Source organism: Trichomycterus rosablanca, chromosome 13 (genome assembly GCF_030014385.1).
Source record: "Trichomycterus rosablanca isolate fTriRos1 chromosome 13, fTriRos1.hap1, whole genome shotgun sequence".
Classification (NCBI taxonomy): Eukaryota; Metazoa; Chordata; class Actinopteri; order Siluriformes; family Trichomycteridae; genus Trichomycterus; species Trichomycterus rosablanca.
This window is the reverse complement of record NC_086000.1, coordinates 5,122,459-5,141,199: the sequence shown is the minus strand read 5'-3', so window position 1 is coordinate 5,141,199 and position 18,741 is coordinate 5,122,459. Positions and strand designations below refer to the sequence as shown.

The 18,741-nt window shown below is 45.4% G+C and overlaps 1 protein-coding gene across 5 annotated transcripts in view; it reads left to right on the top strand.

The window, feature by feature from the left end:
* fut8a (fucosyltransferase 8a (alpha (1,6) fucosyltransferase)) overlaps positions 1 to 18,741 on the top strand; it is a 77,199-nt gene that overhangs the window by 45,783 nt on the left and 12,675 nt on the right. For 2 of the 5 annotated variants that reach the window (XM_063007340.1, XM_063007339.1), the window contains exons 3-7: positions 3,066 to 3,508; positions 9,521 to 9,639; positions 10,485 to 10,647; positions 12,054 to 12,168; positions 17,579 to 17,816. In XM_063007340.1, coding sequence (XP_062863410.1) covers positions 3,306 to 3,508; positions 9,521 to 9,639; positions 10,485 to 10,647; positions 12,054 to 12,168; positions 17,579 to 17,816 — 838 coding nt within the window. In that variant the 5' untranslated portion in view covers positions 3,066 to 3,305. Of the gene's footprint in view, positions 1 to 3,062; positions 3,509 to 9,520; positions 9,640 to 10,484; positions 10,648 to 12,053; positions 12,169 to 17,578; positions 17,817 to 18,741 lie in introns of all 5 variants that reach the window. The other 3 variants (XM_063007342.1, XM_063007341.1, XM_063007343.1) reach the window with 2 other exon arrangements.

Sequence of the window (18,741 nt, the reverse complement as noted above, 5' to 3'; positions counted from 1 at the left end):
ACAGGGTGAAAGCAGGCTAAAAAAGTGAGTAGAGAAACAGGTGGACTACAGTCAGTAATTGTAGAGGTACAATTAATGTTATGGCTGATCAGTATATACAGTGTATCACAAAAGTGAGTACACCCCTCACATTTCTGCAAATATTTCATTATATCTTTTCATGGGACAACACTATAGACATGAAACTTGGATATAACTTAGAGTAGTCAGTGTACAGCTTGTATAGCAGTGTAGATTTACTGTCTTCTGAAAATAACTCAACACACAGCCATTAATGTCTAAATAGCTGGCAACATAAGTGAGTACACCCCACAGTGAACATGTCCAAATTGTGCCCAAATGTGTCGTTGTCCCTCCCTGGTGTCATGTGTCAAGGTCCCAGGTGTAAATGGGGAGCAGGGCTGTTAAATTTGGTGTTTTGGGTACAATTCTCTCATACTGGCCACTGGATATTCAACATGGCACCTCATGGCAAAGAACTCTCCGAGGATGTGAGAAATAGAATTGTTGCTCTCCACAAAGATGGCCTGGGCTATAAGAAGATTGCTAACACCCTGAAACTGAGCTACAGCATGGTGGCCAAAGTCATACAGCGGTTTTCCAGGACAGGTTCCACTTGGAACAGGCTTCGCCAGGGTCGACCAAAGAAGTTGAGTCCACGTGTTCGGCGTCATATCCAGAGGTTGGCTTTAAAAAATAGACACATGAGTGCTGCCAGCATTGCTGCAGAGGTTGAAGACGTGGGAGGTCAGCCTGTCAGTGCTCAGACCACACGCCGCACACTGCATCAACTCAGTCTGCATGGTCGTCATCCCAGAAGGAAGCTGACGCACAAGAAAGCCAGCAAACAGTTTGCTGAAAACAAGCAGTCCAAGAACATGGATTACTGGAATGCCCTGTGGTCTGACGAGACCAAGATAAACTTGTTTGGCTCAGATGGTGTCCAGCATGTGTGGCGGCGCCCTGGTGAGAAGTACCAAGACAACTGTATCTTGCCTACAGTCAAGCATGGTGGTGGTAGCATCATGGTCTTGGGCTGCATGAGTGTTGCTGGCACTGGGGAGCTGAAGTTCATTGAGGGAAACATGAATTCCAACATGTACTGTGACATTCCGAAACAGAGCATGATCCCCTCCCTTTGAAAACTGGGCCTCATGGCAGTTTTCCAACAGGATAACGACCCCAAACACAACCTCCAAGATGACAACTGCCTTGCTGAGGAAGCTGAAGGTAAAGGTGATGGACTAAACCCAATTGAGCACCTGTGGCACATCCTCAAGTGGAAGGTGGAGGAGTTCAAGGTGTCTAACATCCACCAGCTCCGTGATGTCATCATGGAGGAGTGGAAGAGGATTCCAGTAGCACCTGTGCAGCTCTGGTGAATTCCATGCCCAGGAGGGTTAAGGCAGTGCTGGATAATAATGGTGGTCACACAAAATATTGACACTTTGGGCACAATTTGGACATGTTCACTGTGGGGTGTACTCACTTATGTTGCCAGCTATTTAGACATTAATGGCTGTGTGTTGAGTTATTTTCAGAAGACAGTAAATCTACACTGCTATACAAGCTGTACACTGACTACTCTAAGTTATATCCAAGTTTCATGTCTATAGTGTTGTCCCATGAAAAGATATAATGAAATATTTGCAGAAATGTGAGGGGTGTACTCACTTTTGTGATACACTGTATATATATTTATATAAACACAATACCCTGATGTAGTGATCGTGGCTTGCACACTCGTGTTTACCTCAAATAAATGATCACAAAGGACTTCGGTTGTACTGTTTGCTCTGCTGTATGTGGCGCACCGAAGGACTAATTGGCAGGGGACTCGGGATTCTGTTTACGCCAGCGTGCCCAAGAGAACCGGTCAGCGCTTTCATAATTAGCCGCGTTAGTATTAAATAAACAATAGACAGGCTGATCGATAATTAAATTATGTGCCATCAATTATAAGCATTGATTTCTAGTAAAGCTCGGCTAGAGATGTTCTTTTTCCGATGGAGCAGCCAATCGTTTTCGCGGAAGCTCTGAGGACTGACCCATCTGACACCGGTCTGATGAGTTTCTTTCAGATGTATTGACACAGTACAAAGCCCTGTAATTAATAATGTACATGGGTGTTTACATTAGATAATTAAATACGTGAAACATTTAATTGCACTCAATACACAGTCCAGAAATACAAGAGCTTTGCTGTATGTATCCAAAAGAAATTGACCTTAAATTATACTTTATAATCCAAACACAGCCAATATTATTAAGGATTAACTTATAACTGACAAAGAAGTCAACGCTATTGGTTAAAAATGGCATTTAAATTCATTTACAACCAGGCTGGGTGCCTACACAGACGATGGCTGTGTTTAAAATAGCCTCATACATACTACTTGCGTACTGCTAGGGCCCCAAATCAGTATGCAGTATTCAGTATGCGACCAAAATCATTTTTAATTATTTTTAAATAATAAATAAATATATAATAAATTGTATATAATATATATAAAATAAATAATAAGTAAATATATAATAAATTATATATATAATAAATTATATATATAATATAATATATAATAAATAATAAATATGTAATAAATTATATATAATATAAAATGAATAAATATATAATAAATTAAATATTATATACAGTAATAATAAATAAATATATAGTAAATAATACATGATATATAAAATGTATAATAATTAATATATTCATATATAAAATATTATATATAATAAATATCAATATATAATAAATTGTATGTAATATATATATAAATTATAATATATAATAAATATATAATACATTATATATAATATAAAATATATAATATTTTAATATATATAATAAGGGTTGCCAATTTTTTCTATTATTGTGCTTCTGTTAAACAGTAGATCTTTGGTAATATTTAGAATGAAGGATCATGGGGAATTTTTACAGCTTTTCTGAACGGTCGGATGTAGCAGATCAGACCCCTCCTCTCATTTGTGTGGAACTATTTTGTGCAGAATGGGATGTTTTTTATTAACTTCCCACTAACGCAGCTTTGTTCCAGCAGGTCCAGATGTGTGACGGACTTCATCACTTGGCGACATCAGGGAGGCTAAATGTGAGGGAACACCCACCGAAAGATCTCCAGAGACCAACCTTCTTCTCCCAGCCGGAAAAGACTTCGGCAGTCAGGGCATCTCCGTAAGGGGCCGCGTCCCGATCCGTCTCCTCCCCTCACCCCCTTCGGCGAGGCTCGGCGGCCGGACAGAGAATGAGCGAGCTCGGCGCGCTCTGAGGAGAGAGAGAGATGCGGCCGTGGACGGGCTCGTGGCGCTGGATCACGCTGGTGCTGCTGGCATGGGGCACCCTGCTGTTCTACATCGGCGGGCACCTGGTGCGAGACAGCGAGCAGCCGGAGCGTTCCAGCCGCGAGCTCTCCAAAATCCTGGCTAAGCTCGAACGGCTCAAGCAGCAGAACGAGGAGCTGCGGCGGATGGCCGAGACGCTCAGGTGGGTATTACAGTTTCTGTGATGATTTTAACCCACACCTACTATACAGATACATTTTTGGGTATACAAGTACTGACTGTAGCCTATCTCTTGCTCTGTACACTTTAATACCCCCTGTACTCTATTTATCAGTCGAAAGACATGACCTGACTAGGGTTCTGGACCATTTTCAGTTGCTTTGGTGGAAGTGTAGCAGGTGCAGCAGTGTTGTTGGGATTTTCAAGAGTGGGTCTGTCTGAAAACCTCGTGAGCTGCCTTGCTGCCTACTGCCTACCTAGTGAGCTCCCTAAGTAGAGATGATTCTAATAAGACATTGAATTCATAAGGCAGACATAAGGTACCAAGCTAACACATTTAGCCTCAGGCCATTCAAACCAATGGGCTGAGGCGGCACAACCCCTAGCATGCCAGCTAACATCTCCCTCTGTGTCCCGAAAACGGTTAAACTGTTGCTGACAAGCCCAAATTTGCAAATAAATTGAACTTGGCGCCCAGGTGGCGCAGCGGAATATTCCACTAGCACACCAGTGCCGAGATTCTGAACTCCTCGGTTGCCACCGGACGGCTGGGCGCCATATAGCGGGCATAATTGGCAGCATAGACACAAATTGGCCACTGTGTCTGCTAGGGCGGGATACCCGGACTATGTGGGCGGGGTCTTCAAACGCTGTGTAAAGACCCTGGTTAGCAGATAGAGGCGCCTGTGCAGAATGCATGGGTGAAAAGAAGTGGTCCGCTAGGACTGTGCACGTGCATAAATAAAAGAACTCCGTTAGTTGCTCCGCATTCGTCCGCCATATTTGTCATTTTTTGCTGAGAATGCTGGGATTGCCTTCACAGCCTTCAAAGTAAGCATCGGATGCTTCATCGTTAATCAGTCAGATTATCGCTCAGAATTAAGGCACCTCAGTAGGCAGCATTTTAATGCATCTAATAATTTAGACATGCCTTCTTCTCAGGAGTGAGTATGATGACGTAAAACGTGTCAGTATAGAGAGATCATCTGTACGCTAGGTGGACCTTCTCATTATAAACCACACAATGATGGGTGTTCCTAATATATTGCTCTTTGACTGGAAGGATAATACAGTACAGTGATTACCTGAGATGCTACAAAGCCAAGCAGAAGAAAAGCGAGCGTCTCTAGGGTCTCGCCGCCCGGGAAACGGCACGCAAATATTTATCTACTGGGTACTTTTGAGTGGCTCCTCATAAGCTGTTTCTTGAAGGTACCAGAGTGTGAATTCATACTGAAAACATTGGAACTTGAACATCTGGTTGAGGTTTTAACCACATAGAAAGTTCGTATACATCCTGCACTTGTATTTGCAAGTTCAAAACCAGACACATGCATGACTACCCATTTGTGAAGGTTTTTATTTGGGACTGTTATAGCATTGAATTCATTATACTTATAGGTACGATGATCTAAAAGGCATATCTTAAATAAAAATAAGCACACTCGGGTGGCACAGGGGTAAATTACACTAGCCCGTTACTTCTGAGATCTAGGGTTCGAATCCCCACCGGTTGGGCACAGACATGTCTCAGGAATGGGGGTGGTTTGGGGGTAAGGAGGGTAGCAAAGGCTTTGTGGTGTATTGGTGTCCTGTCCAAAAACAGGACAACAATCCATTACGGATACTGCTGAGATCCAGGGTTCAAATCCCCAGCGGTGCTATCAGCCAGTTGGGCGTCTTAATACACGTCATCGGAATGGGGTGGTTGGAAGGGTATGGAGGCCGTCTATGTGCAGACATGATGGGCTACATTTCTGGAATGGGGGTGTTTTGAGAGGTAAGGAGGGTGGCAAAGGCTCTATGATAGATTGGTGTCCTGTCCAAAAAAGGACACCAATCCATTATGGATACTGCTGGGATCCAGGTTTTGAATCTGGCCGTGCTATCAGCCGTTCTGGCGTCTATGTGTAGACATGATTGGCTACGTCTCTGGAATAGGGGGGTTTGAGGGGTAAGGGATAGGCCAGAGGCTCCTCAATGGACTTGTTTCCATTACGGGTACTGCTGAGATCCAGGGTTTGAATCCCAAACGGTGCTATTAGCCGGTCGGGCGTCTACATACGGACTTGATGGGCTACGTCTCCAGAATGGGGGAGGTTTTAGGGGTACGGAGGGTGGCAGAAGGTCCAGTAAAATCTACATTCCAGCTCTGGAGTTTGAATCTTAGCGTTGTTATCGACCTGGCAGGGCACCCCAACAGACACAACTGGCACAAATGGTGTCTCATGGGGTCTCCCCTTATTGCTGATCACGTAGGGCATAGTTCGACTCACAGTAAGAATCCACCGCTGGTTGGTGGAAAGACCAGGTTTGAGGGACGGGTGCTAGTCTGGCTTGCCTGCAGGTATCGAGCATGTGTGGTGGATTGGTGCCAGCTGTGCCAGCTCCCAAAAGAACGATTTCACTGTGTTCTTCAGGTGGCTATGGTATGAGGTGGCACTAAGGTGTATTTCAGAATTCAGAGCAGCCTTTCATTTGTGATTTGAACCTGTGAAGACGGAGCACGCTGCCATCTGTGCTACACAGGTCCCCAATCCCCACAGTCCTTTTTTTGGCTAGTAAGGCGTATTACAACAGCGAGTTGGCAAATTGTGCAGGCGCAGAGATGCAAATCTGAACTCCTGCCTGCATTAGGATCACCTCATATTAGAAACCGGCCTGGTTGACGTCCGCTACGTGGTTTCCGAGCCTGAATTCATTTTGGTTCATTTAATTACAGATGCAGACTATGAACGTAGCTGCTAAGGCTGCCTTCACATGATACCCGGCTCCTTTCTGCTGTGCTGACTTGCTGATGCACTGCTTTACCACACGGTTTTTACAGCTCGCCACTGAGCTGCAATTAAAAATATGGTATAGTGAGTAGTAATGAAAGAACCATAACCTACGTTTGAGGCACAGCTTCCAGAATGCCACGATAGTCTTCTGGCTTCATTATGGCCCACACAAATCGGATACGCCCGACACGCCACGCTCAATTCTGGCTAATCATGAAGGCTACGATTACCTTCTGATAGCGACTGCATTTTAGCAGGACTGCATTCCGCATTCCAGACTCTCCTATTTCTAGCCTCTGCAAGCTCCAGCGTTTGAGTTCCAATCTCAGCATCTCTTGCAACCGGCCTAGCCAGGTGTCAGCAGGCCTAGTTGGCTGTGCCTGCGGGAGTAACGGTCGACTAGGGATTTAACCATTAACAATTGTTGCTAATCCATTGTTTACAGTTATGATTACAAATAGAATTATTTAGTTTAGTTAGCTTTTGATGCTACGCTAGGCTCTTCTGATTTCAAGATCCTCACTATGTGGTTTCCTTACTACCATATTATGATGCTCCCGCCACCATACTTCATTGTTCATATGCTGTTTTTGGGGATTTTTATATTAATTGATGAGTTAGGGCCAATTTTGTTTCATCTACCTAGTGTCCATTGTTTTCTTCTATGCAGCTTCTATGTAACTCTTCTATGTACAATTACTGACTGTAGGCCCATCTGTTTCTCTACATACTTTTAAGCCTGCTTTCACCCTGTTCTTCAATGGTCAGGACCCCCACAGGACCACTATAGAGCAGGCATTATTTGGGTGGTGGATCATTCTCAGCACTGCAGTGACACTGATATGGTGGTGGTGTGTTAGTGTGTGTTGTGCTGGTATGAGTGGATCAGACACAGCAGCTCACTGTCACTGCTGGACTGAGAATAGTCCACCAACCAAAAATATCCAGCCAACAGCGCACCGTGGGCAGCGTCCTGTGACCACTGATGAAGGTCTAGAAGATGACCGACTCAAACAGCAGCAATAGATGAGCGATCGTCTCTGACTTTACATCTACAAGGTGGACCAACCAGGTAGGAGTGTCTAATAGACTGGAAAGTGAGTGGACACGGTATATAAAAACTCCAGCAGTGCTGCTGTGTCTGATCCACTCATACCAGCACAACACACACTAACACACCACCACCATGTCAGTGTCACTGCAGTGCTGAGAATGATCCACCACCTAAATAATACCTGCTCTGTGGGGGTCCTGTGGGGGTCCTGACCATTGAAGAACAGGGTGAAAGCAGGCTAAAAAGATATGTAGAGAAACAGATGGACTACAGTCAGTAATTGTAGAACTACAAAGTGCTCCTATATGGTAAGTGGAGCTGATAAAATGGACAGTGAGTGTAGAAACAAGGAGGTGGTTTAAATGTTATGGCTGATTGGTGTATATGTAGTCTCAGTATCTCTTGCTACCAGCCTAGTCGAGTGTCCAGCAGGCATAGTCGGCTGTGCCTGTGGGAGTGTCGGTCGATTGGGGTTAATAGTCAATCGAATGGTGCCCCAAAGTCCACTGCTGGCTGGTGGAAATAAGCAGTCTTAGCGAGCAGGGCGCTCAGGGGTGGCTAATTTTATTTGTTTATCATGTTCTCTCCGCACCCATTATTTCCCTGCACCGCCAGCCATTTTTAACGTTCGATCAGACAGTCAATAAGCACAGCTCAGAGCAGCACGGACGTAAACGAAAAGCCAAATCACACAGCAATTATCTCGCCCAGATAACGCGCGCTAGCCATTAGCGGCACCCGAACGTGAGTAATTAGGGGTGGGCAAAAAGCGAGGCATTTACTTGGCTGTGCCGTTCGGAGTGAAAGCATCACAGAGTAATTAACAGTGAATTAAACTAGCAACACACACACACACACACACACAAATCTGGCTAATTGTTCATCGCTAATTACCAAAATACACCCAAGCAGCCGCTATTATGTATGAGTAGCCATTTACAAGACACTTCTACAGTAATGCTACTTAATACACAGACTCCTTTTATTTATATTTTCTGTGTAGTCAGAAGTATGTAGCCGCCCTTCCAAATTATTGCCGTTGTGTCACACTGATTGGTAACAGTACACAGTAAGCCTGATGCCTCTAGTTTCTGCATGCTGGCGTACACAAAGCCTGGAGGTCTGGAGGAAATAGCCCTGACCTCAGTGAACCCCCACCACCCCAGCCATCTGAGGGGAGATACATACGTGATGCATACGTGCCAGGACCAGGCGTCTCAAAACAGTGCTTAGGTAGGTGGTACGTGTCAAAGTAACGTCCACATGGATGGCAGGACCCAAGGTTTCCCAGCAGGACACTGCCTCCATCGGCTTGTCTTCTGCCCATAATGTATCCCGGTGCCATGTGATAATCAGTGTTATTCACTTCACCTGTCAGTGGTCATAATGTTATGCCTGGTCGGTGTATCATACAATACAATATCAGCCGCTAATCGAACCCGGCCCATCTGTCAAATTTTAAAGTTGTATATCAAGTCATATATCAAGCAGTGATGAGCCAAAACATTAGGACCACCCCCACTAGGGGGCAATTCATATTTTTACAGCAAGGTAGGCCTTGAATGCAGCCTGATGGACTGTGATCAAAACCCATTTATTATAACCAGGGGTCTATAGAGGGACGAGTTGTAAACCGCCGACAGGTTGTTGGGCGGCCAGGACTCAAACGGCTGATCATTTAAACACAGGTGATGAGGTGCATCGAGCCTTTTCGTGTATGCAATCCGAGTGCACATGCTAACTGCTAACTCCTGTCCATTATTGAAAGCACCCACAATGCACCTGCATTGCACCAGCTTTATAACTGGATGTTGGAATAAAGGACGTTGCAACAGCTACCCATCACAAGTTATTAGGACTGGGGTGGGGGCAATTACTTTTTTCTTCATGGAGATTTAGATTTCATATTAAATTTAGTATGAAATAATAGAATAGAAGGAATCGGGTATGTCCAAATACTTTTGCACAGCACTAATTCCCACAGGCGCATTCCTAAATTCCCTGCGCAATTGTGAGTAGATAACTGAATATCCGAGCTGAACGCCATTATCTTAACTGATCACCACATTAAACAACTAGAAGCAAAGCCTTCTGGGTAATCCTCCGAGAAGCTTTTTAGCACCTGGGGTCATTGTTCCTCTCGTTTCCGCCCCTCTCCCAGGTTGCCGGAGGGTCAGGCGGACGTCGGCGCCGGAGCGGCAGGGAAGCTGCGCCGCCTGGAAGAGCAGCTAGTCCGAGCCAAGGAGCAGATCAACTCGTACCGAAGCCTGCCCGGTGATGGTGAGAACCAACACACACACACACACACACACACAGTATTGCATGGTGGGCAGCACAGTAGCACTGTCACCTCACAACAAGAAGGTCCTGGGTTCGATCCCCAGGCGGGGCGGTCTGGGTCCTTACTGTGCGGAGTTTGCATGTTCTCCCCATGTCTATGTGGGTTTCCTCCGGGAGCTTCGGTTTCCTCCCACAGTCCAAAAACATGCAGTCAGGTTAATTAGAGACACTGAATTGCCCTATAGGTGAATGGGTGTGTACGTGTGTGTGCCCTGCGATGGACTGGCGCCCCGTTCAGGGTGTTACTGTGCCTTGCGCCCATTGAAAAGCTGGGATAGGCTCCAGTTTTAGGCTGAGTACCTTAGCTGTGCTATCGATCGTATGGACCTCCTCACGGATATGACTGGCTGTGTCTGAGAGAGAGAAGGCCGAACAGGTTTCTAATGAGGTGTGTTGTCATATTTAAAAACAATGGTCGCCCCACAGCAAGAAGGTCCGGGTCCGTGCCCAGGTGGCGCAGCGGGACGTTCCGCTAGCACACCAGCGCCGAGATTCTGAACTCCTCGGTTCGAAACTCGTTGTTGCCACCGGTCGGCTGGGCGCCATCTAGCGGGCATAAATGGACACGTTTCTGCTAGGGCGGGATGACCGGACCATGTGGACGGGGTCTTCAAACGCTGTGTAAGGACCCTGATTGGCAGATAGAGAGGTGCCTGTGCAGAAAGCATGGGTGAAAAATGGAGGGCTACCGACTGTAGTGCTGACACTGTTAAATTGCAGCACGTTCATGCCATCTATGCATTTATAATATGTCTAAGTGTGTGTGTGTGTGTGTGTGTGTTCAGGCCCTGGAAGGAACCAGGAGGAACTCCGGAGGAAGATTGAGAATGGGGTGCGGGAGCTGTGGTACTTTGTGCGCAGTGAGGTGAAGAAATTGGGTCACGTGGAGACCGTAGAGCTGCAAAAACACATCGACGTGCTGCTGCAGGACCTGGGCCACCAGGAAAGGTGTTGCTCTCCCTCTCTCTCTCTCTCTTTTAATCTCTCTCCCTCGCTAAATCATGTGTAGTGTCTGTGTGTGTTTGTGTAGTGTCTGTATATGTGTGTGTTTGTGTAGTGTCTCTGTGTGTGTTTGTGTAGTGTCTCTGTGTGTGTTTGTGTAGTGTCTCTGTGTGTGTTTGTGTAGTGTCTCTGTGTGTGTTTGTGTAGTGTCTCTGTGTGTGTTTGTGTAGTGTCTCTGTGTGTGTTTGTGTAGTGTCTGTATATGTGTGAGTTTGTATAGTGTCTGTATATGTGTGTGTTTGTGTAGTGTCTCTGTGTGTGTTTGTGTAGTGTCTCTGTGTGTGTTTGTGTAGTGTCTCTGTGTGTGTTTGTGTAGTGTCTCTGTGTGTGTTTGTGTAGTGTCTGTGTGTGTGTTTGTATAGTGTCTGTATATGTGTGAGTTTGTATAGTGTCTGTATATGTGTGTGTTTGTGTAGTGTCTGTCTCTGTGTGTGTTTGTGTAGTGTCTCTGTGTGTGTTTGTGTAGTGTCTGTGTGTGTGTTTGTATAGTGTCTATATGTGTGAGTTTGTATAGTGTCTGTATATGTGTGTGTTTGTGTAGTGTCTCTGTGTGTGTTTGTGTAGTGTCTCTGTGTGTTTGTGTAGTGTCTGTGTGTGGTGTCAGTGTAGTGTCCATGTGTGTTTGTGTAATGTCTGTGTGTGTTTGTGTAGTTTATGTGCTTGTGAAGTGTCTGTGTGTGTGTGTACTGTCTGCTTTTGTATAGTGTCTGTGTAGTGTCTGTGTGTGTTTGTATAGCGTATGTGTTTGTGTGGTGTTTGTGTGTTTATATAGTGTATATGTTTGTGTAGTGTTTGTGTTTGTTTAGTGTGTGTGCTTCTGTGTAGTATCTGTGTGTTTTTCGTGTAGTGTCTGTATGTGTGTTTAGTGTATGCGTGTGCTTTTGTGTAGTGTCTGTGTGCTTTTGTGTAGTGTCTGTATTTGTGTAGTGTCTGTGTGTGTTTGCATAGTGTATGTGTGTGTTTGTATAGTGTATCTGTTTATATAGTGTCTGTGTGTTTGTGTCGTGTATTTGTGTGTTTGTGTAGTTTCCGTGTATGTTTATAAAGTGTCTGTGTGTGCTTTTTGTGTGGTGTCAGTGTGTTTGTGCAGTGTCTGTGTGTGTGTGTGTGTAGTTCTATACACATTTTTTATTTTGTGTGTCCCTGATGTTATTATAATTATTATTATATAATTATCATCATCATTGTAATTGTTATTTTTACCATTATTATTATTATTATTGTTTATACTATTGATATAATTATCATCATTATTATTATAATTACTATTTCATTATGAATTAATTATTATTGTTTTATTGTTAATGTTTTATTATTATCATTATTAAAATATTCCTTATTTTTACTTGTAGGTCCATCATGACAGATTTGTACCATCTGAGCCAGGCAGACGGAGCTGGAGACTGGAGAGAGAAAGAGGCCAACGACCTCACGAACCTGGTACAAAACAGGATCACTTATCTCCAGGTATAATACACACACACACACACACACACACACACACACACACACACACACACACACACACACACAGTCCTATGGTGTATAGACAAAACTCAAAGTGAGCTGATGCTTTAGATTATGGGTATAATGGTTTTTATATTCATATATATTTATAAGACCCCCCTTTTCCTGAGCCTTCCTTGAGACACTCACCGAGCTCTCGATTAGGCACATCTGGAACGTACACTACATACCAATGTGTTTCATTCTCCAGCTGCTTCGAACCGTCTTTTCTGTTCGATTGCGTAACATCCAGGAGTAACATTAATGCTCCGTGACAGACTGTCCATGTTAGAAATTTCCACTACTTCAGGCAATAACGCACAACACGACTGCACGGTCAGTACGACTTTCCTCCTGAAAACAGAGTGTGCGTTAGTGTGTGTGGGGGCGTGTACTCGATCAGGGTTAAGACGGGTTAGGACGAGACGGTCGCTTGGGACGAGCGGATTCTTCGGCGTTCAGGATGCATTAGGGCCGCAGGCTGAGTTCTGCTGAGTTCTCTAAACATATCCCATTAGCATCATTGTCACTGTGTGTGTGTGTGTGTGTGTGTGTGTGTGTGTGTGTGTGTGTGTGTGTGTGTGTGTGTGTGTGTGTGGAGAGAGAGTGAGCAAATAATGGTATAATAGGCTGTGGTTATTTAATGAGTGGTAAAGAGTAATTAGTGATTAGTGTGTGTGTGTGTGTGTGTGTGTGTGTGTGTGTGTGTGTGTAGGTTCAGCTCAGAGCTTGAATCGGCTCGTCCTGTTCTCCCAGTCTAGTCCCTTCCAGTTCCCGTTAGCAACCCCTTTGCCGCTTGTGTCACCCCCGCTCTGATTGAGAAGAGTCACCAGAGTAACCGTTTTTGGTACACGCAGGGCGATGTTAGCTGGCTTGCTTATTGATTTGAATGGCACGAGGGCAAACTGTGGTGACGCAATCGCTGCCTTATGAGTTCGATGTCTTATTAGAATCATCTCTACTTAGGAGGCTGTCTAGATAGGCAGTAGGCAGCAAGGCAGCTCACTAGGATTTCAGACAGACCCAGTGTGTGAGCTCACAAGTACTCAGCTCAAGTCTTTCTAGAACAGTAAGCCTGATACACAAGTATCCGCTGTTACACGGGGCTTTGGTGCCGGAGCCTATCCCAGCTTTTCAATGGGCGCAAGGCACACAGTAACACCCTGGATGGGGTGCCAACCCATCGCAGGGCAGACACACATAGACACACACACATTCACCTACAGGGCAATTCAGTGTCTCCAATTAACCTGACTGCACGGTTATGGACTGTGGGAGGAAACCGGAGCTCCAGGAGGAAACCCACGCAGACACGGGGAGAACGTGCAAACTCAGCAGATGGCGCAGCGTGATAAGTCGCACACCAGCGCCGAGATTCTGAACTCCCGGGTTCAAGTCTCGGCTGTGCCGCCGGTCGGCAGACCAAATTGGCCTCCAGTCAGCTAGGGTGGGAAATGACCGGTTTAAACAGAGGGGTGGGGATGTGAAAGGATCCTGGTTGCCCAGGCCGCCTGCACAGCGGTGGAGGAGCGCAGAGGTCGGGGCGTGGCTCACATCGGAGGGAGTGTGTGTCAGTCAAGTCACCCCCTCCTTGGGCACCACTAGGGGTCCCCAGCAGCAGATTGACTACTCTAAATTGGGAGGAAAGGACCAAATCGTACAGCCAAACGACTGATTAGATCTCCACAGAAATTCTAAGGAGTGAAAAGCCACATACCACCGACAGGTTGTTGGGCGACCAAGACTCATTAATTACAGAGGACATGAAGTTTACAAAAAAATGCAGATCATTGTAATCCTGAGGTGTAACAATACACACTGCATCAAATTCTATTATGGAAGGGGCTGTATAGTCGCATAGGTCATTCAAAGCGCCAACGGATCTCGGAGACAGAGCAGCTGGTCTGATAAAGACCATGTAGTCCTGCACGTGCACTGTAGGACGATCCACCCCAGAATGTCCTGGTACCAGATACCACAGAAGTCTTTTCTTTAAATGTCTAGTGGAGTCCATAGTGGGTCAGACCTGCTTTGACGGCATATTAGACGGGTAGTCTTAAAGGTTTGGCTCATCTGCGCTCCCTGCATTCAAAGCAGCATTTCAATAGCATTGAGTTGAAGTGAATGTCTGTATTGAAAGCGAACAGCTTGTAATATTTATAAAGAATTCATTTCTTTAGAGACGCGATTAATGATGAAGTGCAATTTCGGTCTTTTTACTGAATGGGCACAAAACAGCCGCACTTCAAAATCTTGTGAAAACCCCTGTCAGAGAAGTAGAGGCTGTAATTAATGCGACGCAGGCAAGCGGTTTCATATCAATCAGGATTAAGCGAGGAATGGAATTAAATAATCAGGTGTCCAGATGGACTTCATCTTATATAATAGTACAGGGGCAATTCAGTTCTCAGGGTATAGGGTCTGTCCGAAAACCTAGTGATCTCTCTACATAGAGAAGAAGGCATGTCTAAATTCTTGGATGCCTAAAAATGCTGCCTACTGAGGTGCCTTATTTCAAAGTGATAATCTGACTGATGATCCTGTCTAGGTAGGCAGTAGGCAGCAAGGCAGCTCACTAGGTTTTCGGACAGACCCAATGTCTGCATCTGCATCAACCACCGAATAGTTGTCGTCCGTTGACCTTTGCACATTTGTGGTGGGCAAATCAAATATCTGTCCATATGTGTCTTAAAGACCCAGGTAGGCTACAGTCAGGTTAAAATAGATCCCCCATCTAGGCTTGCTGAGACCCCCTCATGTCGAGTGTATATACACGATCAGCCATAACATTAAAACCACCTCCTTGTTTCTACACACACTGTCCATTTTATCAGCTCCACTTACCATATAGAAGCACTTTGTAGTTCTACAATTACTGACTGTAGTCCATCTGTTTCTCTGCATGCTTTGTTAGCCCCCTTTCATGCTGTTCTTTAATGGTCAGCACCCCCACAGAGCAGGTATTATTTAGGTGGTGGATGATTCTCAGCACTGCAGTGACACTGACATGGTGGTGGTGTGTTAGTGTGTGTTGTGCTGCATGGAGCGCTGATGGAGTTTTTAAACACCTCACTGTCACTGCTGGACTGAGAATAGTCCACCAACCAAAAATATCCAGCCAACAGCTCTTTGTGGGCAGCGTCCTGTGACCACTGGTGAAGGTCTAGAAGATGACCGACTCAACCAGCAGCAATAGATGAGCGATCGTCTCTGACTTTACATCTACAAGGTGGACCGACTAGGTAGGCGTGTCTAATAGAGTGGACAGTGAGTGGACACGGTATTTAAAAACTTCAGCAGAGCTGCTGTGTCTGATCCACTCATACCAGCACAACACACACTAACACACCACCACCATGTCAGTGTCACTGCAGTGCTGAGAATGATCCACCACCTAAATAATACCTGCTCTGTGGTGGTCCTTTGGGGGTCCTGACCATTGAAGAACAGGGTGAAAGCAGGTTAAAATAAAGCATGCAGAGAATCAGATGGACTACAGTCAGTAATTGTAGAACTACAAAGTGCTTCTATATGGTAAGTGGAGCTGATAAAATGGTGGTTTTAATGTTATGGCTGATCGGTGTATATGTACATGGCTACATGCAAAATCTGCTTTCGTTTCTCTAAATTGGTATCTGAGAGGGTTTGGAGGACCGGTATACCTGCTTAGTCATATAGACTCTGGTTGAGAACTTGGTAACGTTTCCATCAGACATCAAAATAAGGATCTGAGCGACTTGGCTGGGTGTTGATGCCATACAGGCTGCATTGAGAACAAAGAAAGTGGCGATTCTCCAGACGGAATCGCTTCGTTGATGAGAACGTTCAAGGAATCGTCTAACTTAAATCTGAAATGCGAAGAAGCGTCTCGAAGCGAATGACCTCAGCGGGTTCTGCTTCCGACAGGCTACGTTCAGCACTAGCTCTCTGTTCGGATGAATCTCAGAGATGATAGGATCAGAGTTCGGTGTTAACAGCAAGTTCTTGTCTGGCAGGAGTAGAACCTGATGTGATCTTCTACCGTTCTAGCTCATTCGCTTCAAGGTTTGTAACGATGTGCACTCAGAGATTCGATTTTGTTCACCACAGTCATACAGTGTGGTCATTTGCAGATACTCTACCTATACTGTCAGCTCAAATCAGTCCGGCCATTTCTCATAGCAGGACTGCCGTTCACTGGATGTTTTTTTTTTCACTACCCACTTGTAGCTACACAGCAGAATCATGCTGATCAATTCATGTATAGCATAACCGCTTATTCACCAACATTAAACACACACCGGACATTTGAGCGCTGTGACATTTTCCTAGAAGTGCCACGCCTGGTTGACCTATTTGTACCTAGAAGTCCCGAGCATCGCTCATTTGATCACAGTGATACACACAAAAAATGGATCGAATTCCACAATCTTCTATTCATGAAGAGTCTTTCTATTCATTCATTGTTGGTTTTACCACCGCTTTATCCTATTCAGAGTTGCGGTGGGTCCAATTGACTGGGCGATAGGTTGGAAACACGCTGGGCAGATCGCCAGTCCATCACTCAAAAGACCTGGGCTGCTCCACCTGGGAATTGAACCCCACCGTCCAATTTATCAGCTCCACTTACCATATAGAAGCACTTTGAAGTTCTACAATTACTGACTGTAGTCCATCTGTTTCTCTACATGCTTTGTTAGCCCCCTTTCATGCTGTTCTTCAATGGTCAGGACCCCCACAGGACCACCACAGAGCAGGTATTATTTAGGTGGTGGATCATTCTCAGCACTGCAGTGACTCTGACATGGTGGTGGTGTGTTAGTGTGTGTTGTGCCGGTATGAGTGGATCAGACACAGCAGCACTGATGGAGTTTTTAAACACCTCACTGTCACTGCTGGACTGAGAATAGTCCACCAACCAAAAACATCCACCCAACAGCACCCCATGGGCAGCGTCCTGTGACCGCCGATGAAGGTCTAGAAGACGACCGACTCAAACAGCAGCAATAGATGAGCGATCGTCTCTGACTTTACATCTACAAGGTGGATCAACTAGGTAGGCGTGTCTAATAGAGTGGACAGGTTATGGCTGATCAGTGTGTGTGTATATATATAATTGGCTCTTATGTGCTTGATTCCAAGGTTTGAAAAGGTTTAGGGCATCTACAGGTGTCTAGGTGTTCCTAATAAAGTGTCCGGTAAGAGTATGTTGTGAAGGGATTTTAGAGCTTTCAGAGGTGCTTGCGTCTTTGTTGGCGGTGTCGGTGGGACCGGTTTCCTCGCAATGCAGGTCACAAATGCTTTTTCGACTTAACAGACACTAATATCTACAGATGCACTTCAAAAGTCTTTTCAGAAGAGCTTTGTATTTATATCTTTGCTATCCTTATAGAACCCGCCAGACTGCAGCAAGGCCCGGAAGCTGGTGTGCAACATCAATAAGGGCTGCGGTTACGGATGCCAGCTGCATCACGTGGTCTACTGCTTCATGATCGCCTACGGCACCCAGCGCACGCTCATCCTGGAATCGCAGAACTGGCGCTACGCCACCGGCGGCTGGGAGACGGTGTTCAAACCCGTCAGCGAGACCTGCACCGACCGGACCGGGGCCTCCACCGGACACTGGTCAGGTACGTACCGTACACCTGGAAATATTGAAAACACGACATATTGAAAACACGCCTTTATTGTCATGATCACCTGCTACCAAAACAGCCCTGACCCATCGAGGCATGGACTCCACTAGACCCCTGAAGGTGTGCTGTGGTGTCCGACACCATGATGTCAGCAGATCCTTTAACTCCTCTAAGTTAAAGTTGTGAGGTGGGGCCTCCATGGATCGGACTTGATTCATCAGACCAGGCCGCCTTCTTCCATTGCTCTGTGGTCCAGTCCCGATGTGCCCATTGTTGGCGCTTTTAGCGGTTGACAGGGGTCAGCATGGGCACCCTGACTGGACTGTGGCTATGCTGCCCCATACACAACAAACTGTGATGCACTGTGTATTCTGACACCTTTCTATCAGAACCAGCATTAACGTCTTCAGCAATCTGAGTTACAGCAGCTCGTCTGTTGGATCAATGAGCCTAAACAGAGTGAAACCAACAAGAGGCGGCAAGGGTACGTTTCCGAGGCATGACCTGCAGTTACAGTTGGAATGTTAGCTCTTGTGAAATGGGAAAGTGTAAATTTAAACTGGTTAAAACTGGTTGGATCAGCAAGTTTCAACAGCACTGGGGCCGTTCCACCGAACGGGTGACATTTTTATCTTAGTTCAATACTTAATCCAGTAACACACACACGTACGTAACTACTCAGAATGTGTTTTGGTCCATCCCAGGAAACTGAAAGTAACAGAACTGAGTTTATTGAATTAAATAAAGTAAATACAACCCCAAATCAGAAAACGTTGGGACAGCGTGGAAAATGCAAATAATAATAAAAAAACACATGAAGTTTCTTACATTTACTTCCTGCATTTCAGGCCTGCAACACATTCCAAAAAAAGTTGGGACGGTAAAGCATTTACCACTTTGTAATGTTTCTATTCTCATA